Below are 26,402 nucleotides of genomic sequence, written 5' to 3' on the forward strand. Positions count from 1 at the left end.
GTTGTAATCAGGTGTTTTGCAAGTTTTTTTTTTTATGGATGGTTAGTTGGTTTTGGTTGTTTATCCTTGCTGAAAAACTTTTTTTTGCCTCAGCTACTTTCACTGTTGCCACACTAATATTTTGCTGCTTTTGATTTTTTTTTTTCTAGGGCGCCAATGCCTCAGCTTTGGAGAAAGAGATTGGTCCGGAACAATTTCCAGTCAATGAGCACTATTTTGGTTTGGTTAATGTGAGTTTCAGACCGTAACGTACTGCTTTGAAAGGACAGGAATGGGTTGGTTAAACTACAAGACTGGGATGAGTGAATACTTAGAATTCTGAATGATGTAATCACTGAATATTTTTACTATTGAAATATGTTTCAGTATTTAGTGTATCTGTTAAAATATGCTACCGAATTGTTGAAATGGGCTCTTTATTGAATACTTTCATTTAATTTTATTAGTTGTAGGGTAATTTTTACATCACTTTAATGTTATTAAAACGTGTACATCCTAAAGATGGTTATTTAAAATATGTAGCTCCTTGTTCATAATATGCCAATAAGGTAAAATAAATACATTAAAAGAACAAAAAACTTGTGAAAGATATGATCCTATGAAGTATTTATATCTGCTATTTATATTAAGATAAAAAAAAATACAGCCTCAAGATCAAAGCAGAAAAAAATATATTGGATTGTTTAAATCAATAATTCAATGTTTTAAACTTTAATTTCTGATTATAAAAAATATATCTTGTTAGAAATCGCTTTATACTGATGTGAAAAATTAAATTTTTCTCTTTATTTGGCTTCAGAAATGGCATAGTTAAAGCAGGTTGATTTAACAAGAGCTATTGTCTTGCTTTTCTTAATGGAACTGATCATTTAAATGTTGTCCTGTAACATGTCTCTGCCTCCAGGTGCTTAGCATGGACCTGGTTCGAGAGTCTGCAATCTGAGCATGCACTGTGGAGTCAGTAAACACTGATGAGCTGACTTCCATGCATCTCACAACACCACCACTTAAATTCAAGTGGTTTCTTTTCCTTTCTCACAAAAGCTGAAATAGCCTCCGAACGCCATGCTATTTCTCTTGGAAGAGGGAATACAACAGTTTCACTGTTAATACCTGTAGTTCTGCAGCTGAGCTTAGGCTTTCCAGTTCTCCAATGACAAATTTGGTTTTTGCAGATCTGTTACTCCATTGACAGATAAACTGTTTCCTAATTTCTTGTCCAAGTCCAGAGAGGATTTAAGACTTAACAGTGAAATTGTATTGTACACCTAATCTTGAAGTTTTATATAGTTTTGTACCCTTAAGAGAACGTTTGATAAAGGACAATCTTCCTTATATGTCATGAAGATAAACAAATTCTGCCTTTTTGTACTCAATAGGGAGTAGAAATTTGAGGGGCTATCTGTCATTGCCCTCAAACATACACACAAGAGACAGGCAGCTACAATATATCAGAGTGCTTTTAATTTTCTGTCTACTACAGGAATTTTGCTTATTTTAGCTTCAAACAATAAAATTTTATGGGCTAAAATTGTAACAAATAAGAAAATGGGATCTCATTACATTTATGGCACACTGGTACTGGTTTTCAGGTACAGTGGTTGGCTAAGGAAACTCAGTCACGTTGATGCCTGAATGGTTTTCAGATGTGTTCTGCAGGTTGTGTTTACTAACACAGCACATATACACCATAAATGTGTAATAAACTTGCAGCATGTAGATCTGCCAGGAAAAGTGAAAGTAACAAACTGTGGCCAATGACTAGAAAGAATGATAGAGATAATGATTATGAAAAGAAATACTAGATAATTACATAATAAATTAGTACTATTAGATTGAGAAGCGATAGAAATCACAATTTTTTCCTTCATTGATTTCTCTATTTTTTTGGTAGCAATTGCAAGAAATGAAGTTCCTAGAGGCTCATTTACATTTACTGCTAAGTTTTTCTAATTTGTTTATTGATTTGTTTGTCCTAACTTTCTCCAGAGTAATGGCAAAAAGGGAAATAATGTGGTAGTCAGTAGCTTTCTTCTAACTGTGTGATAAGTGGCCATTTGAAGTGTCTGGAACACAGAAAAGCTTTTTAAATAAAGATGACAATCCTGAAATAGAGGTCTGACAATTGATCCAGAGGTGGCATAAAAGAGGGGGAGGCAAAAGTACTGTCTTACCTCTTTTCCAGCTTTGTTGTAGAATCTAGGGATTGTTCAGAGGATGTGCTGAAAGAGCAATTTGAGAGGTAAAAGAAGACCTAAGAAAGGGCAGTTGTGGGAAACATATGGAAGACCAGATGGTTGACGGGAATGGAAAATTCAGCTTAGACTTGAAGGGACAATATCTTTCACTAAATCAGCAGGAAATATGTAGGATATGTGGTAAGATGAGAGCGTTAGGAGTGTGATGTCCCATGCATATGGACAACTAGGAACATCAAGTCTGCTGATCATTCTGCTTTCCCTCTTCAGTGCAGTAATGCAAACTGTTCAAATCTATGTGCTTCACATTTTATTCAGTGAGGATGAAATAAGATTTTTAATCTCAGCTGCTCTGGAAACTCTTCAGCAGTTCACCAGATCTCTAGAGCAGAAGGTTTGGTTATTCAGTCTCTTGCAGTGGATCCAGGTGTTTTGGAGAAACCCTATTCACTGGAATGGCTCATTGCAACAACAAAAAGTTGTTTGAGCTGCCAGTGCATCAGAGCTGGGAGGAACCCCAGAGCTGCTCAAAGACAGTATTCCAAGCAGATCTAAGTTCTTGTAAATCTCTTTGTTGGATGGGGTTCAGCAGCCACATTTCTTCCCAGTTGTATGTGCATCGGAAGAGTAAGCTATAGGACTATAAGTGTTCATGGGTGTGCAGAGTTTTTGTTGCACAGTGATGTTTTTTCTGCCTACTGTCTCATTTTTCCACATAGGTTTGGGTGTTGTAACCTTGCTTTCAGGGGTGTGTGTGTGTGTGTGTGTGCACAGTGATGTTTTTTCTGCCTACTGTCTCATTTTTCCACATAGGTTTGGGTGTTGTAACCTTGCTTTCAGGGGTGTGTGTGTGTGTGTGTGTGTAAAACATAGCGAATGCAGTATTTTTGTGAAAGGAAGCAATCTGATTTCTCAGAATTTAGAGAAGAAAAACAGTATGAACTGATCAAAAGAAAAAATGTGGATTTTTTTTTTTATTTTTATTTTTTTTACATCTCTTAGTCATGCACAGCACAAGATGGTTCCAACAAGGTCTTTCTTACATTTTCTACTGCTGTTCTGAGGCAGGCTGGACAAGCATGAAGTTCCACGTTGCAGGGCTTTCACTCCCAGGTGTTGTGGTTCTGGGCAGTGCTGGCTGAGGTGGGGAGGAGGAAGGGGTCTCTTGGGAGCATGGGGAGGGGGAGACTGGAGCAAGGTGTTGGGTGCTTCTCTAAAGATGGGAACTGAAATAATAATGGTGGGAAGACCAGCATTTGTTCGTTTATCAAACTGAGTATTTGCATAGTCTAGAAACCTTCAAACATTTCCTACTTGTTGTTTAGTACAGGTGCCACTTTAATTGTTTTAATGATTGGAAGCATTTATTTTAAAAATATTTTGTGTTTTAAAGTGATAAAGACCGATGCTTTAGTGATAAAACAAATGTGAACTAATTAAATTTTCTTCAGGAGTTTGCTTTCAAACATTCTTCTATTGCCTGCTGTGTTTCTGAATCTGGTTGGAGAAAGCCTTTTATGAACTTAATCTGGTTGCTTTTATTTCATACTCACAGGCATGTAGGTTAACATACATTCATATTAAATAAATCTAAATTTTGTTCAGTGTTCTGAGGTCTTCATATTTTGTTAGTCTCACTGCATGGTTGCCATTCTAATTAATTTATCATCAGACTGCTCCTTTTTAAAACTGGAATCTTATGAAAATTCTAATTTGCTTGCTTTTCATCTCTTGACACTTGCTGTAGAAATTTTAGCAGTTTTCCAATTTAATTAAATTTTAAGAACTTTCTTAACGCTTTCATGTAGTTCTCTTCTTATGGCTGTTTCTAATTACAAACTCAGAAATAGTTAGCTTACAATATTAAATGTTTTGACAGAAGCTACTGTCTGATTCCACCAACTTCCTTTAAGGTAAAAAGCCCCAGTTTTCCTCTTTCATTGGCTTATTTGCAGATTTGGACCACAAAGAAGCTAATATAAGCATTTTCCTAGCTTAAATAAAGAGAAATAATGGATGTTAAATTCAGCACTTTTTAATATTGATACCTTAATGACATCTTAATATTTTTAAAAATGTTTCTTACTTTTTCTCTGAGTGTGTCTTGGTTATTTAGAAAGTAGCTCTTTGTAATTCATTAGTTTAAAACAGAGGAAAGTAATTAATTTTTAAGTTTTGTAATTAAATTGCATTGTGCTCTTGTTTGTCTTAATTGGGAGAGAGCAAAAAGTAGTTACTTCCCTGTTACTCCTAAGATGTGAAAGCTTTTAGTTCTTTTTCTCTATTGAATGAACCTGCTCTTAAAATGTCTCTAAAGGCAGCCTTTGCTCTCTAAGTCTCCCCATCAAAATGATATTCTCAGAGTTTGCCATCTCTGTGTGCTGCTATCTCTGTGTAACACAAATCTGAATGTTATTTCCACGTTTTGCAGAATGTGTGTAGTAGGTGCATGCTTCAATTTGCGCGTTGCATGACTGCAGCTGAAAGGTTGGATTACTGGCTGGGGGCCTCATGAAGATTTTTCCCACATTTTCAGTGTTGGATAATAGGTTTCACTGGAGGAGGGCAGCATAAAATTAGGGTGGCTGTATCCTCTGATGGCTCACAATGCCTTCACGGGTGTGGTGGGGATGTTTGCAGTGTTGGGGTGAGCTGGAGACAGTGTCAGTGACCTCAGGTGCCTCAAGGAGTCTGAGGAAGGGGGACATCCTGAGTGTCCCACCTGGCGCGTCCTGGCACAAAGTGGGTTATGGATGCTTTTCTTGCTGATTCTGCTTTCCTCTTTCAGTCCAGTGGCTTGTGTCCTTCAAAGTGTGCACATGATGCCTTAGGTTTTAGCTTTCATATTATCCCAGTTGTGTTCTCTTTTCCCTGCAGCATTTATTTCAGCTACCAACTGCCATAGCTCTGAATCCTAAGCAGGCCATGTCATATTGGCATTCAGGAGTTTCCTTGAACAAATCTTGTCACCCTGGAATGAGAACTGAAAATGTAGGAGCAGGTTAAAGTAGTTATTTCAGACTTCAATGACAGCTATTAAGATTTGGAGAATCTAATTCCTGAAGTGTGTGAGATGCTCTCCATTTTTCAGCTGAATTTCTTCACAGAACAAGGTCATGCTGTGCATGTTCATTGCTGGTCTGACTGATGTGAGGTAGACAGATATTTTTACCTGAGCATATTTTGGGAGTTGTGACACTAGGGGTATTTTTTGAACATTTTGACCCAAATAGATGTAAAATATTACCAATGAGTTAAATTTTAAGTGAGACAAAATTAAATAGTATTGTTCAAATTAACCTAGGTTTTTCATGCATTTACATACATGTGTATGTAAATGCATGAAAATATTACTTGGTAATCCTTTGTGCATCATCAATACATTTTTCTGCCTTAAAGTCAGGAAGAAATGACTTGCAGAAAGTTGGCCACTGCTTATGCACTGCACTGTCTAATACCTTGTAATTAATTTTACCTCTCTACAGTAATAGAATGCAAACTCACAGATCTCTCTCTCTTGTTTTGTAGTTTGGGAATACGTGCTACTGCAATTCAGTTCTCCAGGCACTTTATTTTTGTCGACCATTTCGAGACAAAGTCTTAGCATACAAGAGCCAGCCGAGAAAAAAAGAGAATCTCCTTACATGCTTAGCTGATCTCTTCCACAGTATAGCCACCCAGAAGAAAAAAGTTGGAGTAATACCTCCCAAGAAATTCATAACAAGATTACGAAAAGAAAATGGTAATTTTTTTTTTCTTGTGTAATAATTATACCAGTTATGATTTAATTCTGAAGTGGATGTAGTGGAATACCTATATATTTATGCTCTGTGAAGTACCTATACAGAAAGTGCACTTGGTGTTGTAGTCTAAATAAGAGGTAGCCTCAGAACAAGGGTGTAACCCTGGAGCAGTTTTGAGAGAGAATCCTTGTCTCTCTCTTCATGTAGAGCTAAAGTGTATTGTCATATTGTCACTGGCTGCTTATGAAATTGCTTGCTAGTTTTGTTTCTCTGTGAGTTTAATATTTGTAATCAAAATTCACTGTAAAACCTTTGTTCTTTGTTTTTAAAAAAAATATTTTTTGAATGGAGGAATCAGTCTTCCAAACTGAGTCTGTGGGAAGACTTGCTCTTAAGAACCTTGATCAAAACTCCCCACTTTTTAAAACTGATTTTGAATTTATGCAATATGTAACTTGACCTACTTTTAAAACCACAAAGTAGTTTTGGAAAATTGTTTTTAAATGTCATCATTATCCTAATTTTCAAGAGATTTCTAGAGATTTTTCACATTTCTTGTTTCTTATCTGCAGGGCTAATTGGACAGGATGTTTTAGAAGTTTTTTTGATGTTAAAGTATAAATGAAGCCTTGTAATCTGCCACTCAGTTTGGATGCATTTTTATAAAAATACAACTTTTTTTTTTCCTTAAGAAGTAATTACTTTATTTAAATAAACTGTATGTGGTACCATACTTAACACTGCTGCAATAGATATGTTCATACTGTTGCAGTCTTTCCAAGACTATGGATGTAGACTGAAAAAGTGTTTAAATGCTATGGTGACTGTCTGTAGTGAAAACAAGAAATAAAATATTATGATGGCGTTCCTAGCTCTTCCAGCATATGAATTCCATGAGTTGTAATGATATTGTTTAAAAAAAGCTCTTGGGTGCTGTACAATCTCTTGCTAGTACAGAGTAGAAAACTCATTCCCTTCTTTGGCAGGTATACTTGAGTAAGTGTGCTTGTGTTTGATACATTTATAGAAACAGTTTGTTATAGCAAATGCAGAGAATTATTCAGATGGAAAGCAGAAAGCAAACCACAGGAGCCATTAAGTTCATTATAGAAAGTGTTCTCTGTAATGTTCAATTATGTCATGCCACTGGAAATCTATATAGAGCAGGGCAGTCAGAAAACCGTCAGTAGAGAAGTTAGATGTGGAAGTTCAACCTTTGTCTTTTTGGATCTCTTTTAATGATGATACTCTCACCTTTTGTACAAATAAGTGTTGTCATTCAGGCTGCAATTACATGGGTATCATACATGCTATTAAGTGCTTATTGTAAAGGTATATAATTTTGAGCCTTAAAGAAGAGCTTGTTTAAGAACGAGGTAGGTGTGCTACACCAATCTAGAGTCTCTTCAGTCAGTATCCAGCTATACAAGTGATAACTGAGGACACAGTCTTTGTGTATTCCAGACTACAAAGCTGCTGCTCCATCTTTGTTTGCAGTGTCTGAATACAAAATGCATATATTATACATCTCTGAGCTGGAGAGGGGCTTTCCACAGGGGTGTGTAGGGACAGGACAAGGGGGAATGGCTTTAAACTGACTGAGGGCAGGTTTAGGTTGGATATTAGGAAGAAATTCTCAACTGTGATGGTGGTGAGGCACTGAAACAGGTTGCACAGAGAAGCTGTGGATGCCCCATCCCTAGAAGTGTCCAAAGCCAGGTTGGATGGCGTTTGAGCAACTTGGTCTTGTTGGAAGGTGTCCTTGTCCGGAGCAGGGGAGTTGGAATTCAGTGATCTTTAAGATCCCTTCTAACCCAAGAAATTCTACGTTTTTCCATTGATGACCTTAAAGTTTAATTGCCTGGGAAGCAACTGCTGGCTTGAAGTCAACTGGAGGTATACTGCTACATTTGCATAAAGTTCTTCTAATTGTAAAATGAACAATCTGTAGCTTTCACTTTGGTGTAGTTAATGCTTATTAATGACTGGGCACATAGTCTTGGCAGGCTTGTGATACTACACTGTGAAGAACCTCTGAAGTCTTTTACCTCAAGAGACTTGTAGCTCTTGTTCTGCCTTGATTTACTTGATTAAATAAAGACCTTGCAATTGGCTAGATTCAACTCCTTTGTCTCAAAAATAGTGGAGTAGTTAATTAAATAAACTACGTGGTTCATACTCTTGCCTGACCTATTGAACTACTTAACCTCTCCAAATGAGCTAGATTAGCACCAGGTTTCCCTACTTAGCTAATAACCCTGGACTTTTTTTTCCTTATTTGAAGTTTATTCCCAGATGCCATCTGGTGAATGGCTGTAAAGCTTCCCTGGACTCCCTGTATGCATTTCAAAACTTGAACTTCACTGAGTATCTTTTTCATTCATCTCTCCACTCCTGCACATTGAAGACCTGTCTCTTAGAATATTCTTGGACTGCCAGCAAAGTGAAGTAATTGCACATTAAAAGCCTTGTATGATGTTAGCTGGGGATATAGAATAGGCAGGTAAATTTCCTCTAAGAAGTTCCTGGTCAGAGAGAAAAGAGCTATTACTAAATCTGTGTTACCCAAGACATTGACCTAAGCTTGGCAGAAATAGCATAGCCCCTGTAGGAGACCCAGTGGCATCTGGAGGCTGGGCAGAATGACCTCTACCAGTTCAGGTGGCACTCCACATACACCTGTGTTTAGGCCCTTGAATTTTGCCCTGGTTTTCTTGCACTATGGTTCAATTTTCAGATAAATCGAATCAGCTGAGTGATTTCTGTCAGTGCAAGCTGACTTGCTGTCCCCTCTTCCCACCCACTATTTTTTTTTTGGCTTAGTTTATCAAGTAGGCATTTTTGGGTTGGTGTTGTATTGCCATGAATGACTCAAGATGTGAAACAAAGGAGTGGTTTTGAAATCTGACTCCCTTAAAAACCTTTCTGTAGTATAGCACTAACTGACCCATTCATAAACCTGTTTTATCTCACAGAACTATTTGATAACTACATGCAGCAGGATGCACACGAGTTCCTAAACTATCTTTTAAATACAATCGCGGACATCTTGCAAGAGGAGAGAAAGCAAGAGAAGCAGAACGGGCGCCTGCCTAACGGCAACGTGGACAGCGAAAACAACAGCCCGCCAGACCCTACCTGGGTGCACGAAATCTTTCAGGGAACATTAACTAATGAAACCAGATGTCTTACCTGTGAAACTGTGAGTTTTCATGTGCTTTGTAAACGAGAATTCTGCTGTGTTTCAGAGCTGCATGCTCTTTGTGTTTTTTCTTCGTTAGTGAAAACATTCCAGCAGCTGATGCATGAATTGTAGCAAGAGACATTTGATCAGTGTTAGGAAAATGCTCAGTTGGATTTTTTGTCACTGCGATCATAATCATCTTCAAAATTTAGATCAGAAAATACTAAAGTGGTGTATTCTTAACCAAAATATAGTCTGTGATTTGAGGGTGTGAGGTTCTTCTCTAATTTAATGTCTTAATAACTCAATGTCATGCTTAGTGATACATCTCATAAATAAGTATTATGAATCAGTTTCCGTGGATTCCTAGTTTTTAAATTTAAAGCTATTGTAATCAAGATACCAAGAAATTAAGATGGTTGGCTTTTGGCACGTTGATAGTAGATGGAGATTCTCAAAAAACATACCTTCATGTTCATGAAAAGTAATCCTTTCCTAAACATCTGTCCACAGGAATTCTTCTACTACTACACCCCAAGAAATAAACTCTGAGTATGCTATTCTAAAATATTTTTGAGAAGTTCTACAACAAGACAAAGAATGTATTTCATAAAAACTTAAAATTGGATTTTACCAGCTTGAGATAGAGTAAAAGCAGCACAATTTAAAAATTACAGTAATTCTGTCATGATCTATTTCTTAGAAATTGTAAAAAAGCTAAATGACTTGGTTTTTGTATAACTCTTCATACCAATTTTCTTCAACTTAAATAGGTAATGCAGATATGTCAGCATGACGCTGGAAAGGAGGAATTAATCAAATCTGTATATTTCACATGTAATTTTCTCAGTCTTCTAGAAATACCCGACTCTTTTATTTCAAAGAATAGAACTTCATAATGTCATGTATAATGTAACTGCAGACTATGAGTAATTTAGGTGCTGAGTCCATGCTATCTTTTTTTGTTTTCTAGCAGATTTCCCCTCCCTAATAAGTATTTCTTTGCAACTGTCAAGTGTTTCTCTTCTAGTTCTTGGGCTGTGGGATTTTTTTTGGTTTTTTTTCTTGAAACATAAGTTTAGCCTAAGTCTTTTGACACAAATGGCATCATTACCTTTCCTCATGTGGCATTATGAATTACTGCTGTCAGGATTTTGATCTAGGTACCATCTTTAATGCAATTTTAAAACATTGATATGCTCTTTGCCAGCATATTTTATTAGCTATCAGGCCTGTCACAATTTTGAGAATTCTAGTAACACTGCTCAGGTTTGGGGTTTTATTCCTATTAACTGTAGCTAATAGTAATATTCAGCTATTGCTGAACAAGAAAATAATCAAAGTAATTTGGAAACTATTTTATCAGTTTCTTTTTAGTATATCAGCTTGTATCTAAAACACAGTGACCTGAAAATGAACACTTAGAAACACATTTGAATACATTCAGTGGGAAATATTACTGTGAATAGTGTCTGATGTCCAAAAATTCTGTGTATATCTATGATTGTTTTGATGTTTATTAGAAGCTTTTGGCATTTGGATTCTTTCTGTGTTCAGAAATACAAGTTAAAATGTTAGGAGTACTTGGAAATACTTCATCTATAAGATTACAAGAAATAGGGGATGAATTACTGCTTCTTAATGACAAGATGATATCCTTAGTGTATTTTTAATTTAAATTGAAAATTTATTGCATATTTAAATATAAATCATAGCATATATCTTTGCTCAAAGTGGCAGTCATTTTCTTTTAATTGGACAAACCTCCTTAATGTTCCTAAAATGAGCAAAATTTTATTCTCATTTTAGTTGTCCTGGTTGTGGAAAAGAGCATCTTTCCAGATGCACTCTTTCATTAGCCCATCTTAATGAAAAAACTTGAACTGGCTAAAGATGTACCCTCAGTTTAAGAATGGACTTTGAAGTATAAGGGACACAGATATGATTCTTTAACAAGGATTTGTGTTGTGAATCAAGCCATTTTGTTAAATGAATATGTTACAAAAGTATTGTAAGTTGTCTTTACATGTTTTTAATGTGATTTCTCTTTATAATGCTTTCACCCTCCCTTGATAGAGGCAGAATGATGAAGTGAATGTAAATTCTATGGCTAATTTATATAAATTAGCTAGAAGTCAATTGGTTTTACAGATTTCTCTCATAGTTTAAGTTTCAGTAAACCAGAAAGTATTGGAATTGGCTTCATTAAGATTTAATTTCAAACAGCTATATGTGGCCAGTACTTCTCCAGAGAAATAGAGGAAATTATCAAAACCACCATATCAATCTCCAGACGGTCTTACTGTTGGGTTCAAATGACTCTACAAGGCATAAAATTCTTTGGTTCAATTCTGCTTTGGACTGAGAGAAGGCAATAAGGAAAATCCCAGTGTTCTCTCTCATGAGTACTATAGAGCCTTTAGCTATATCCAATTTTCATTTCTCTTTTGTTTTTTTAAACCAAGATAAATCACACACTTTATTTCAGCTTCTTTTAAAAGTGCTTTCTGTTTTAGCACACATGACAGTCTATAGCTGCAAGAGCTCTTTTGCCAGTGAGCAGACTCACATTGCCAGTGAAATTCCCAGCTGTAAGCAATGAGGGATTCTGTGTTAGCCTTCTGAGCATTGTGTTCTGTGCAGCTTCGGTCATCAGAGTACAGCTGAGCTGTGTGGGTGCAGATTGTGTCCTTGACGTGAGAACAGCACACCATCCTCTTCAGCCAGAACACTGGAACATCCAGATTCCTCACTATTACTCAGATGTTCCTGTTAGGAGCACTCAGACAGCTTTTTGAACACATCAGGGCTCGATTCTACAAGTGATGAGGTTTTCTGATTGTGCTCATCTTTTTTTCATTCTATAAATGATTGAAATATATGGTATTGCTGATTGAAATCTAAGAAGCTTAGTGATGTTTATTTGAAACAGAACCTTTACAAAAAGGGGGGAGAAGGCTTGTAAGACTCCAGAGTGGCTCTTAAAATTATTTTTTTTTAATTAAAACTGTATGAATTCATGTTAGAAAAATCTGTTCAAATACTAAGGCTCAAAGAATCTTAAAAATTAAGAATAACAGTTTATAAATCACCAACATAAATGGAAAAAGATTCATTTGGCTCTTCTTGCAATAAAACCTTTAATGGTTCCTCATGATAACCTGAGTGAGGTGTCCTAAGGCCATATTATCACAGAGAATGGAAATTGTCCTTTTGTGAACTTCTGTTTTCAGTACCGATCTCTTTTTAACCAAGTAGAACACATCCCTTCCCTCCTCTCCATATCCTCTATGCCCTTACAGCTTCTGTGTGGGATAAAGCTGCTTGTGAAATCTGTATTGTTTCACATAGTTTTCTTTGATTAGACCAAAAGAGGAAGCATTATCTAATTGCATTTCTGAATAACACCAATCACATGACTCCCTAATTCCAGATGTCCTTGCTGAAGACGGCAGCAGCAGAGTATTTTCTAGAGCTGATTTTTTTTCTTAATCCCCAGTTACAGTGATTTCCACCAGAGTTCTTAGAGTGATAAATGGAGGTCTGATAATTCCAAGAGTGATTTGTGAGGGGATATTTTGAAGAATTGTCCACACAACTAAACCATAATACATCCCTGAATGCAGGAAATGTGCAGCACAGTGAAGATGCAGGTGTCTTTTTTTTTCCCCACTTTAAACGTTTTGGAAGTTTTCCATATGTGTTCTGTGCTCTCTCTAAAAGCATAAACATTACACTTGACCATCTGAATATTGCAGTAGAAGTTATGTGTACTGACATAATGGCATTTTTTGACATGCACATTTAACTCTTGGAAAGACTGGGAACAGAGCAGTGGGAGCCCAGTCCTCTCACAGGTATTAATAGAAGCTTTCAATTTAATTTCATGAGTGTTTGGATTTGCCCTGTGGTATTAATTCTCAAATATAGTTGTCTTGACCATCTGCTTTTTTTTTCTTTTCCTCCATGTACACTGCCCTTAGGATCTGTGTGATTCTTATCTCTTGATTATCAGAGAACAACTTTCCACTTATTTTTTTTTTTTTTTTATTCTGAGTTGGAAAGGGAAAATAAATCTATATGTTTAAAAGATCGACTTATGTTATTTCCCTGTAGCCATTTCACTTTCCCTGCATTCAGTCCAGAAACTGCAGCCAGGTATCTTTCTTGAAAGCATTTACTTCTGTGTCTAGGCAGAGGACATTCTCATGAGTGACACTGAGTATCTTTAGATACAGAGAGGACACACTAGCAGGCAATAGTTAAAGTTGCACATTAATGTTTTTTTAAAAACTTCAGGAACATAGTTGGCTTTCAGGGCAGCTGTGGATTTTTTCATAATTTGTCAGGATTTGTGGTGGGATTTATTTTCTGCTTCTAGAATGTTCTGTTTTACTTTCTTGTTACTCTTATATTTTTGTGAATTGACTGCTGTTCCTTTAAGAGTATGAATCTAGCCAGGAAGAGGCTTCAAAATATTCATGCTGTTCATTAGGTACACTGTGACATGCAAATACATAACTCTCAGTTCAAGGGAGTCAGAAAAACAGAAGTGAGAGTACTAAGCAGAAGAATCACAGTGATTCTCTTCTTTTTGAAAAATCTGAGGTGTAGAAGAAACTTGACATTAATATTGTTGATCTGAAATCACAGCATAATGACAACTGGCATTATCTACAACCAGAGACTCACCCACACTTCACCCTTCCTGAAAAAAAAATCAGAAAATTCAGCAAATCTCTGAAATAGAAAGGCCTCTTGAAAATATTTTTTGAAGGATGTTATAGAATAAAAGATACATTCTATCAGTAGAAAGTGGTACTGAAAAACAGAGGTAAATTAGCATTATTTGTTTTATCTGGGTTCTGTTGGGTCTTCTTTTCATGCAGGTAAGCAGCAAAGATGAAGACTTCCTAGACCTTTCAGTTGATGTGGAGCAGAATACTTCAATCACTCACTGTTTAAGGTAGGCACAAAAATCTGAATTTTTTTGTGGCTTGTCTTTACCTGTTACCCAGAAAGCAGGAAATAAAACTAAATGTAGATTTAAGTGTATACATTTATATTGATACTGTACATTTATATGGATATTTCATGTAAAAAACTAGTATTTAAAGCTTTCTTTTTTTACTCAGGGGTTTCAGCAATACAGAAACTCTGTGCAGTGAATACAAGTATTACTGTGAAGAATGTCGCAGTAAGCAAGAGGCGCATAAAAGGTACATCACAGTTAGGGAAGGAGAAAAATAACCCATGCATTGAATGAAAATACTGTGGTATTTCTTTTGTGTGTTTGTGTGTGTGTGTGTGGAGAGAGAACACCCTTTTCCCCTTAATTTTTCTACTCTTCCACTTAAAAGTAACTTGCCTTCATTCCCCTTGCTAGAATTCAATGTGTCTCTTTCCACAGAGTAGTGGGAATTCATGTGAATCATTTTGGGACTCCTTTGATCATTATTTATTTTACAAATGAGAAAATGAATAGTCTTAAGACCAAAAATAAGTTAAAAAGCCAAGTTAAAACAAACTGTCAGTGACTAATCAAATATAATTGTCAATGATGAAAAGTCATTGATTGCATGTGACTTTTTAAACTTAGTTTTGTTTTGAAAATAAAATAATTTTTCCAGTTGCTGAAAAAATCAGTTTGATAGCATTTTTTATAACTGGTGTTGTAAACTGAGTTTCTGATTTCTTAAACATGTTTGATTAGTTGTGCTAAACTACTTGGCAGTGCTCCTGAAAATCATCAGAAGCTCTGTGGAAGCCTGAAAATCATCATGTTTGTTTAAAAACAATTCTTGTCTGCCTAATAATTCCAGTCTTGTTTACACCTTTGAAAAACCTGTCAGTTTGTGTACTGTGTGGTTATTTATTGTCTGAGAAAGTATTTGGCTGAAGGATGGGAACTCTGACGTGCTCTACTGGTTATTCCACTGCTGCTGGTTATTTGCTTTACCATAGATCTCACACACAGCTTTTGCATATCTCGTCTGCCAAGTCTGCCTGCACACATTGCCTGAGCTTACTAATTGGTGTCTGGTAGAGGTTGTGAATCCAGGCCTGGCCTGTTTTCTGTTGCCTGAGCTCTTTTTCTGTGTGGGAGGCAACGTGATCCCTGACCAGTATAAACTGGGTTGACGTAAACCTGTACTGTAGGCACTTGCGTATCGGCAAAACACAGCTTTGATTGTTTGTATTTTGGCTTTCACGTGGGGCATAAGTTCAGTTTCCCTACATATACACTTTATTTTTCTTCCATCTCTATAAAACAGTTTATCTGTGATGGGGACTACTCAGCTACCAAATTTCTTCACCATTGAAAGAGCTTCTCTTACCAAACACAGTTACATTATAGGAAAAGGACTTAGTTTTGAAAAGAGAACAAGAATTATAGCCATAATATAATAAAAATGTAACTCTCCCTAAAAAAATAGCTCCTTCTGTCATTCTTCTGCCCTGCTCCAGCTGTTTTAATTTCCTACTTCCCTTGTGGGCAGGTGAGTTAGCAAGGAGTTTGTCCACAGTCCCCCTATCTCTTGAAAAAGGGTTGTCTTTTACAGATTTCCTGACATTCTGAAGGTATGATCTTAACAGACATGTCTGAAACCTGGCCTGTATTACAGAGACTTTTGAGCTGCCTTTTGGAGCTGAAAGTTTGAAAAATCAGCACTGTGCTGATCTAAGGCTGATCTTGACTGTGCCAAGACGCAGAGCGCTCTGGTTTGGTTGTTCTTTGAGGATGGGCAGATTTATTGCCCGAAGATTTGGAAGTCTGTGTTTTCTGCCTGGCCAGCTATGGTTGCCTGAGGAGGATTTGTAGGCACTGATGTGAGATCTCAATACCTCTTGCTAGGGAAAAGGGCTATTGAGCCCTCAGTAAAACTAGGTCACGTTCTGGCTTTGAGTTCCGTAAAACATTGCTGCAACATTTGTGCAAAATTATTATGCCAGAGCACAGCCTTATCTTGTTTGGATAGCAGGAGGTAGGTGAATAACAGTGGGCTACATTTATATCCCTTGGAAATTTTAAATGAATGGCTTGGAAATGAATGGCTGGGAAAACTTGGAATAACACTTATGTGACAAAGTGGTGTTACAAAGCTTATTTTAAAGAGCTTGTTTGACTTGCCAGATTTACTGGGAAATTCAGCTGGAACAGGACCTCTAAAATATCTGTCTTGCAATACCTGCACTGGGTAGATCAAGTGGGATCTAGATTTTGCTTTTGGGAACTCTAGAAAGTTATAGGGAGATATACTTGAAAATTGAATTCTGTGCTATGTGATCTTTGTCTGAATCATCACGTGAGTTCATCACAACTTTCTTTATAAACTCTATCTTATTGTTTTAAATAAATACATTTTATAGTTCTCTCAGTTAAAAATCTCCCTTTAGTTTATCAACACAAAATACTTTTAACATATTATTATTTTGGTTCTTTTAGTCCTTGCAAAGGTTTTTAAAGATGTTAGTAAAACAAGTTTCTTGTTTGTTGACACTGAATGAATGTTTCAGATGGATATTGGAAATACTGTTCGTTTTTTGGGTTTGTTCTCTTTTTCAGGATGAAAGTAAAAAAGCTGCCTATGATTCTAGCTCTCCATTTGAAGAGATTTAAGTACATGGATCAGCTGCATCGATACACAAAACTCTCTTATAGAGTAGTTTTTCCTTTAGAGCTTCGTTTATTTAACACCTCAGGAGATGCCACCAATCCTGACAGAATGTATGACCTTGTTGCTGTGGTAGTTCATTGTGGAAGGTAATAACTCTGTTTTAAGCAAGGGATTTTTTTATAATCATAACTGTGCTTAAAAGAACAACACAAAGCATGCAGTATAATATAAACCAATAGCATTTAAAGACCTCTTAAAAGGAAAACTTTATTAGGAAAAAAAAAAGTGTTGTGGGGAGAAACTACCAGTCCTGACAGAAATTATGGCCTTGTTGCTTTGACAGATCACTATGAAAAATTTCACATTACAGGTCTTTATATGAACTTCACTATGTTTTAAAAAAGCCCAACACAAAATTCACAATATCATATAATAATATTTAAAAACAGTTTCTAAGGAAAAAAGGTTTCTTAGGAAGGAAAACTTTATAGAAAGATTGATTTATAAAGCATTTCCTTTAGAGTGTGTTTTTTTTTTCCTTAAGGCTTGAGCAACATTTTCTGAAATACATCCATATATTACGAGTTTTGTTGATTACTTTGTTTCATTGCTTTCAAAATAGGACTGTTGAATTTATATTTGTTTTTGCTGTATTCAACAAATGTTTTTGTGACTTCAAGGCTTAAAACCAGGTTGTTCTATAAAGTGCTTATTGTGTAGGTAAAGCCCCAAAGTTGAAAATTACAATTTGACATCTAGAATCACAGAATAATTTATGTTGTGAGGTCAAATATTAAGACTCAAAGCAGAGTAACTTTGACATTAGATTAGGTTGCACAGTTTTATAACTAGGAATCCTGATTTCACTTTCTCTTTGGGCAATTTGCTCTACTTATTTAGTGTTCTCACAGTGACTAAAGAGTAGAGTTAAGATAAATAGATCTCAAATTGGACAATTTTGGAAAATAAGCCTTTGTGTCATGGTTTTCTGGGACACTCTTGTTCTGGATTATAAGGGAAATGCTTTCTGGCCATTCTGACCATTTCTTCATTGAAGCTGCAGTCTTGGGAACTTCTCTGTTCTCAGAGCCTTGGGCAGGAGGTGGCCCCTGTTTTCATGATGTTGGTGATCTGGTGATAACAGACGTCTCCCTCAGGGATGGCAACCTTCCCTCCCTGATGTGGGCACAAAAACATAGGAGTGCTGCTGGCCAGTTCAGGCAGGTCCAGAGCTGCTTTCACTTAGTTGTACACTTTCTATTGTAAGGGGCAGCTGTTTCAGAAATTGTACTGTTTCCTTACTTGAAACCTGATGAGAAATAAGACACTCCAAAAGTTATGGTGGATTGTTTTTTCTCTGGCACAGTTGTGGAGAAATTTCTTGTCTGCCATAACTGAGGAGGCTAAGCATTGTAACAGTTTTAATTAGGAGCCCTTCTCATTGCTGAGCTTCTTGAGACTCCTAAGCTGTCAGCTTAATTCAGTTTCTGTTTACAGTGGATCAGATAAAGAGACTGCAGCTGAGCAGCAGCTCTACAGGCTTTTTTCTTTCTGAAGATCAGAAATAGTTTGGGATCTGTTCTGTCTCTATGAAATATCAGAAGTGATTTCACTTCTCTGTCTCAGATTTCGTTTATATTTTCAGTGCCTGTGCTGCTCATTCTTTATTTGAAATTATAATCCTTTATTTAGCCTAATAAATAAGATTGTATTATAAGGATGATGTAAGTAGAGAGTAAAAAAAAAAGGCAAGACACATTCAAACAGAAATTGTAGTGGAAGCCATTTTAATTATTTTTAAATATTGTTTTTCTACAAGAAGTACAATTAAAGGGAATGCATCATCACATATATGTGTGTTATGGTTTATGTTCTTTCCTCATTTTATTTTACAGTGGCCCTAACAGAGGACATTATATTGCAATAGTGAAGAGTCATGATTTTTGGTTGCTTTTTGATGATGATATTGTTGAGGTAAGCCCAACCAGAGCACATGCACCCCCCTTGTGGATATGATTATTTAAAGTAAAGTGACTGTTGTACTGATGAAAAGAGGCTTCAACCCCAGTCTAGAAAGCAATAATTGTGTGTGCAGAGCTGTGCACACTTTGAATTGCACTTAGGCTTTTATACTTAAAAGAACCTCTTTTGTTTATGATCACTGTCTTTCACCATTGTTTAAAACATACATAGCTCCTACCCTCTGTGCAGTTGATGGCTGAGGGGAAGCTGAAACATAACAACTTTAAGAATTATTTAGGTTTTTTTATTTTATGTAATTATGTGAAAGTGAATTTGGTTTGACAGTAACTTCTAGAGTGGAACCTAATTTTATGTGTATATTACACAAGACGTTCCTACTTCAATTTTTTGTGTTTTTACATGCAGAAAATTGATGCACAAGCTATTGAAGAATTCTACGGGTTGACGTCAGACATCTCAAAGAACTCTGAGTCCGGTTACATCCTCTTCTATCAGTCTCGGGACTGAGGGGGAGCTGTAACGAAGAGAGATTTTTGTGTTTCACATCTTCTCTATCCTGGAATGGAGCAAGCACTGAAGAGAAGGAAAGCAGGGAGCTCTAGGGGCAATAGCACAGTTTGCACACAACTAAGTCAAGAGTTTGGGGTTCTTAAAACTTTTGTATCATTTTCATTTTATTTGCTCAGGTATGCTGACTGCACATCTCCACTGCATCCCATAAACAAAAAGAGATACCAGCCACTCTTGCAGGAGCTTTCCTTTGGGGAATACCACCTCTGTGGTCCTGGTTCAAAGCCCCTTGAAGCCTTCCATGGACTTCAGTGGCCTTTGAATCAGGTTCTCACTGCGCTGCCAGATCGGTGCAGTTAGGAGCGTTAGAAATCTGTATTTTATACAGATATTGTGTATAAAAGTTAAGGATTCCCTGTGAAGTTATTTGGAAAGATTCAGGACTGGAGGGTTAACATGTGAGTAAGAAGTTATGTCTGGGCCCAACTCAATTGCCTTCTTGATGGAAGTGGTTTTAACTGAAGGTGTAAACTGGTGTCAGGGAGGCAAGGATGCTTTGCTTCTCTGGAGAAGCTTACATTATTTATAATGTGTGATCAGGAACAATCAGTCAAGATTATGGCTTTTAATCTCCGTATGGGGAAAGATTTGGTTTGTAGTAGTTTATTTTTATTTATAGATCATTGTAATTTAGGATCTTGTGTACTGTCCTTCATTCTAACAAGTATTGGAAATTTTATATATTCATTTCCATTTAAACTAATTATGTTTAAATATTCAAGGAGAGACAATAAAAATTACAAAACCGATGCCTACAATATTGGAAAAAAATTCATAACACTGAAGAGAGATTTCCTACTGGAGGAACTGGTATCTAACTCAGGTACTTTGTTTAATTAAGTCAGAATCGATTCTTCCCATTAATGGGTGAAAAAAAGTGATCAAACTATTTTGTAAAAGACTTAAATCATAAGAAAATGTTGGTGCAGTGGTGGTTTACCGGTCTTTGAAGTTCTTTGATGATTTGTTAATGGTTCATCCTCTAGGCAAATTAGAGTGATTTGGATTGAAGGAAACAATTTTAAGACTATTATTTCCTCTCCTAAAAGCAGATCAACTTATGTTAAACATTAAATTAAGTCTGAGTAATAAGAAATAGGTTTGGAATTTCATGAGACCGAAGATACCACATTCCTGTAAAAGTAATAATATTTAAGTGCTGTATGGTGGAAATTTTTGAAACTAAGCAGTTTTACCTTGCTTTGGGTTTATGAAACAGCATTAAGAATTAAATCTTGACAAAAACACCTGATCTGTAAGAAATGTGAATTGTTTGACATTCTTAGGAGTATATTGTCTGACAGTAGCTGAATGTAATTTCTGGAAGGTCATTGGATGTGCATTCCAGATTATGGCAATCAGGTCTTGGATGTCCTTGTCACTCCCTTGTCAGCTAGTGATTTTTACATTACTGTAATTTTCTAAGGTTATTTTACTGATGCTGTTACAACTTTTAAAAAGAATGTCTCCTGTCTGCTGCTATAACTGCCTATTTACTTACCTGTATCTTTTAGCTCAGGAAATGACTTCACCTATTCACTCAGTTGAACAAATCTTTAACAGGGTCACTAAATAAATTGGGCTATTTAGCAACTGTCATACTATAACAAATCGCTTTTGTAAGATGCAGAGTTTCTAAGGCCTTGGTTTGGCTAAAATTCTTTTATAGAAGATTATGTATTGTGATTAAACTACCAGCATTGTAAAGTAAAGCCTAAATATTGTGGGAGGTGCAGAAAAATGTGATTGGATTTTTCTGAAAGGATTCAAATAATGTTAACATCTATTTTTGGCTTTCGATAGAAGAAGGGTTAAAGGGGTAAATCAGTTGGATAATGGTGCATGTTAGAAGGATGAAGTCCTTTGCATACTAAAGATACAGTATTGCAAAAGAACAGTCGTATTACATTTGCTAATTTGTTTGGTCTCTTTTTTTTATTTTTTCTTAATTTTTTTCTTATTTTTTTCTTTTTATTTCTTTTGTTTTAATGTAGTTAAAAGCTGAGGCTAGTTGATTAATGTTTTATACCTTAACAAAATTCAAAACATTTTTGTTGTTTCACTGGTTTTACTCCTGCTATGTATTTTTATAAGATACTGACTTTTATTTTGTATAGGAGTTTTGAGATAGTATTCCAAATTATATATTTCATTTTTCTTTTAGCGCAGCTGAAATAATTGTAAGTTCTTGATGAAACTGATGTCAGAAACTGCAGCTTAAAACAGAATTAAAAGAGACAGAAATATGAAATATAACTGATTGGTATGTAAAACATAGGATTTTTTTCTTGACTGTAATACATTGAGGAGTGTGGGAAAGTTGTCAGTTGTTGTAAATGGTGGAATTTATTTGCTGTGTAACTATGTAAATGTTGATTGGGATTGCAGTCCCTTATTTTGTATATTGGAGCAAAAAACTTCTATTAAATAAAGTTATGTTCTCTAAAGATACATACTGTATCCTTTGTGGAGCCTAGATGGACAGTCAGCTGCCTTTTGTACTTTATAATGTTTTCAGACAAAAAAAACCCAACAAAACAACAATGTGGAACTTGCTGTATTGAGCTGACTGCCCTGGGCCCTGGGCAGAGAAGTGTGTTTAAATGAACTGCATTAAGTATCTTATTCCATGTGTTGTTAGGGAAATCATAGGGTGGCAGCCTTGTTTTGGGTGGTGTGCTTCTCTAGGAGTAGTTTTTGGTAAGTCTGTGGTCTCTGAGGCCGAAGAGAAGGAAGTTTTAAATACTGTTCTTCCTGGACTACTTCTCCCTTAAAAACAAATGTGTGCCTTGCCACAAAATACACATCCAAGTCACCCAAGGGATTTCTTGGATCGCCACCTTGTGGGAGGGAAAAGAGAAGGAAAGAAAAATGGGATTATTTACAGCATTAACATATGAGAGACTGACAGGGGCCTGGAGTTCAGCATCAGAAATACAAGCTGTAGCTGGTTACAATATCCATGGGTGATCTGGGATCATTCTTCACTTGGAGTCCACTCTTCTTTTGTAATGGAGGTAAATAAACCTGAGGTTTCACAAACAGTTCAGACCCTGCCATATTGGTAGCTGTGATGACTGCATCTGTAGCCTTTCATTGCCTAGAAATGGTGACTTCTAAGGAATGGTTAAATCACGTTGTGTTTTTTTCAGAATTCAGTCATAAATCAGATTGCATCTCCTTAGGTGACATTCAGGTGGTGGTAGCCACATAGAGATTTGGGGCCACTTCAGATCCCCCACCACAGTCTGTGACATCTGCATAGGGCTGGCAGATCAGAGCCACAGATCTCTATCCTTCTGGAGCAACAGCTTGAAGCTGGATAGGATGTCTTGGCTTGTTCCCTGTGGAACAGGGTGGTGGTCTGTTGGTTTGCACTTGTGGGTTTGTTTTTTTGTTTTCATTTTGTCATTGGTTTGGGGTTTTTAAAGTTCTCTGAGAGCAGTTTATTGAAATTGCATTCATAGATGAAGCCACCTCTTTGGTTACCTTTATCTCTAAAAGAAGAAAATGTTTCAGTACATGTTAATCATCTGTGGGCTGCAGCATTACACTGACGGTACTTTTGACTTCTAGTAAAGTTTAAACAGTGCAGGTATTGATTGCTTCCAAACAGTGGCTTTACCACTTTTCCCCACATTTGTCCAAGGTGATCTCAAGTTTGTGTGTCTTGGATGTTCAGGGGGTTTTTCCCTCTTGACAATGCAATATGCACTATGAATGGTTTTGGTCTTGTAAGGCTTCAAAGTCCTCCAACCTCTCACAGCATAATGTGAGATGTATAATACATTAGTCTCTTTACCTGTGAGCCTCCAAGTACTCAATTATTACTGAATTAATATTCTACATAATCTGTATTCAAGGGTGGTTCACTTTGCAGCAGCTTTGCAACTGATTGATTGCTATAAATGAACTGTGCAAGTCAACTACCATGCAAACAAACAGCAGCTTCATCTCTTAAATACAGAGATCCCTGAAATCCATTGTTTCCAGTTTTAATGGTAGAGTGTGGTGAGGCAGTAATGAACTTTCTTTGGTCTTTGTTAAAATATATTCTTTGGGTAACTTCTATAAGAATGTGTTGGATGTATAAGGAAGACTGTAGATATTACCAGTTTTGAAATGAACTGAGTGGTATCTTTGAGTTTCCAATAAAAGTACAAATAAATTACGTTCATTCTCTCCAGTGGCTTGTGATTGCTGCCTGCATAAGAAGGGATTGTAAGGGCTCAGAACAGAGCAAGGTACTTTGTACCCAGGTCTTTGTTATGGAGCCCATGTTGGCATCATTAGGGAACTCTAATTACAGAAGGATCATCAGTCATGTCCTTGATTTGCATTCCGCAGGTTATATAATCCAGGAGAGAGAATGCACAGCAGGAATCTATCTGGAAATAGAACTAGCTTTACAATTTATTTACTGACACAACAGATATGAAGGCAGCATTCCCCCAAAAGACAAAATAGTGTATTTAGAGCAGATTTCTGGTATTCAGAGAATTTAGGGGGTGCTCAAAACGTCCTGCTGTTCTAGGATTTTTCATGCCTTTGTGTGTGTGTTCAATTTGCTGTTTCAATCTGTTTGAAATTTCTGTCTCCACACTGATTTTTAAGGTTGATATGATTGTATTAATGAGTGCTTCTCCAGAAAAATTTATGCATATATGGAGTGTAATATTTTAGTGATCTGATCTACAAAGATTTTCTGACTCTTCACTAGGATCCATTTGTGTATTTTCTGTAACTGATTTTAGAAAAAAAAACAGTGTAGATCTCAAAATATTTTATTAGCATGTTGTATTATTAAGTGATTTAATATGCAGGGATGCCTCTGCTCTCGAGTTGATCGGCTGTATTCGAGTGCCATCCTAACACAACTTGATGTACATCAGCTGCTTTGAGGTGTGATTAAGTTGTTTCAACTCTGTTTCACTGAGTGTTGCTTCACTGCAGTGGCTGCTGTGGTCAGCTCTAACAAGATGTGCTAACAAGGTTCAGCTTGAGTTGCCTGTTTCCGTGCTTGGACATTTATTTGGCTTTCTGGAGGCTCGTTATCCCAATGTTATCTGTCTTCTCTGCATCTTGCATGTCAAGGAGGATTGCCGATACACAGCCTCAGACAGTGTTTGCAAATCACTGTGTTGTATGTCAGAGATGAGATATAAGGTATTTGCACTGGAAACATCTGATGCTTTCTGTATTCTAAATGGTCACCTCTCTGTGATGAAAGTACTCTTCAATATAAAAAAGAAAATTGGAATTATGGGATTGAACAAATGCAACCTTGGTGTGCCCTCTTCCTCCTCTTTTTAAGGAGACTATGAAAGGCATGCAGTGGTTCTCCCAAAGAGGAGTCACTGTAATTGCTAAACCCAGTCTAAGAGGACCCAAATTTTGTAGAGCAGCCACCAAGAACCTTCAGTAAATATTGGGAGAAAAACTGCACTCATCAGGGCTGTACTTGCTGCATATGTAAGACTGAGACTCACCACTGCTCTTTATCCTTCCTTTGTTTTTTCATAAAAGAGAGACAAACCATTTTAAATGTACAATTACAATATATACAGGCTATATATTCACTCTTTTTTGGGTTCATTTGGGTTTTTTTTCTGTTTGTTTTCTGGAGGATGGGGTGGGGTGTTTTTGGTCTATTTTCTTTTAATTTTTCTTTTCTTTTAATTTTAACTTTTTCTGAACTGGGGAGTATTAAAGGGAGATATTAAAGAGTTGAGATCAAGAAGTTTGTTCCACATATATATCACAACACCAATTGGCCTCTTTTTTTCCACATATTTTGCATGTGGAATACTTCATAATTCACCAAAGGAGAAAACAGACAAAAATACTGTAATTCCTAAGTTGTCTTTTGTCTTAATTCATTATTGGATTGTGTGCAAGGTAATGTATATTTGTGGGGGTAAAAAAAATATTTTGAAAATTACTTGGGCCTTTAAGAAAGGTAGAATGCATGATAATTTTGTGTTTCAGTGAGTAAAAATTTTTGAAGAATGTGAAGCTGCTTTTGGACAAATTAGATAAAATAGAATAGCATACCAGAAGCTTGTTAATAAGGATTATAGTGAGATGAAAAAAAGCCCCACAGCCTTGAAATCTCTAGAAACAGTGACAGGCTGGCTGATGGGGCAGTCTGTAATACAGCAATTATCAGCCTGCACAGTGAGCCTGTCCAAAGCCTGGCATCTCCTGGTGCTTTTGCTGTACATCAGATACATCTACACACTTCAGAAGACACAGCTGTGTGTTCAACTGGAAACTTCTGCAAGGAACCTATCTGGGATAGTGATGACAGCACAGCAGTATTTGTCTCTAAGTGCACAAATTCCAACTTCCATTTTGGAAACTGGGGGAAGGAATAATGTGAGAACGCAGCTGCCAAGTGTCCACCTCACAAAAAAGATAAATCTCGGGTTTATATGGGGATGCTGAGCCCTGATTAATCCAGTCCCACTTCAGTGCTTTCCATCAAGAAAACGTGCTTCAAACAGCTGCCACAAATCTCAGGTGATCTGGCACTTGTCCTGCTGTGTTCTAGTGTTGCAGCCACCTATGTGCAGTGTGATAAAAATTCCATCTTATAAAACACCTTGCAAAATCAGTGGTAAGCCTGGATAGAGAGCTGCCTAAGCTGGTTGTCTGCTCTTCCTCTTGTGTGCAACAGGCATAGCAGCTTCAAGGGCTGAGCATATGCTCAATGGTTTTCACAGTCAAGACATCTTGTTCTAACTTGCTCAGTTGGGTGGTTTTTAACTGAGGGGCATTTTAGCATCTGCTCGTGGCAATTATCTCATTAAACCATGATCTGACTCCAATTTCCATTCCTGGCTGGGCAGGCATAGAAAACATTTCCTGATGTTTTGTGGCTGTTTACCCGACTACTAGGAGCAGAACTGTGGTTTTTTGTTTAGTTCCTTCAAGGTTTGGGTAAGATTGAAGGGGTCAGCATGCAGGAAGGTTACAAAAATCCAGGTAATCATTAAATTTAATAGGAGTTACCTATTTTAATTGCTTTTGTTGATGAGGAAAACAGATCATGAAAAGAAAAAAGGCGTAATTCGTGTGGAAGCAAGGAGTGATGAATATTTGT

General features: G+C 36.6%; 1 protein-coding gene across 1 annotated transcript; it reads left to right on the plus strand.

Moving 5' to 3' along the window:
• The first annotated feature begins 127 nt into the window (after positions 1-127).
• USP12 (ubiquitin specific peptidase 12) lies at positions 128-21,748 on the plus strand. The gene is made up of 8 exons (XM_033515446.1): positions 128-230; positions 5,727-5,940; positions 8,917-9,143; positions 14,015-14,091; positions 14,261-14,344; positions 16,693-16,890; positions 18,640-18,718; positions 19,133-21,748. The coding sequence occupies exons 3-8, from the start codon at positions 8,934-8,936 to the stop codon at positions 19,232-19,234; spliced, it is 750 nt and encodes a 249-aa protein (XP_033371337.1). The 5' UTR covers positions 128-230; positions 5,727-5,940; positions 8,917-8,933; the 3' UTR covers positions 19,235-21,748.
• The last annotated feature ends 4,654 nt before the right edge of the window (positions 21,749-26,402 follow it).

Source organism: Parus major, chromosome 1, assembly GCF_001522545.3.
Source record: "Parus major isolate Abel chromosome 1, Parus_major1.1, whole genome shotgun sequence".
Classification (NCBI taxonomy): Eukaryota; Metazoa; Chordata; class Aves; order Passeriformes; family Paridae; genus Parus; species Parus major.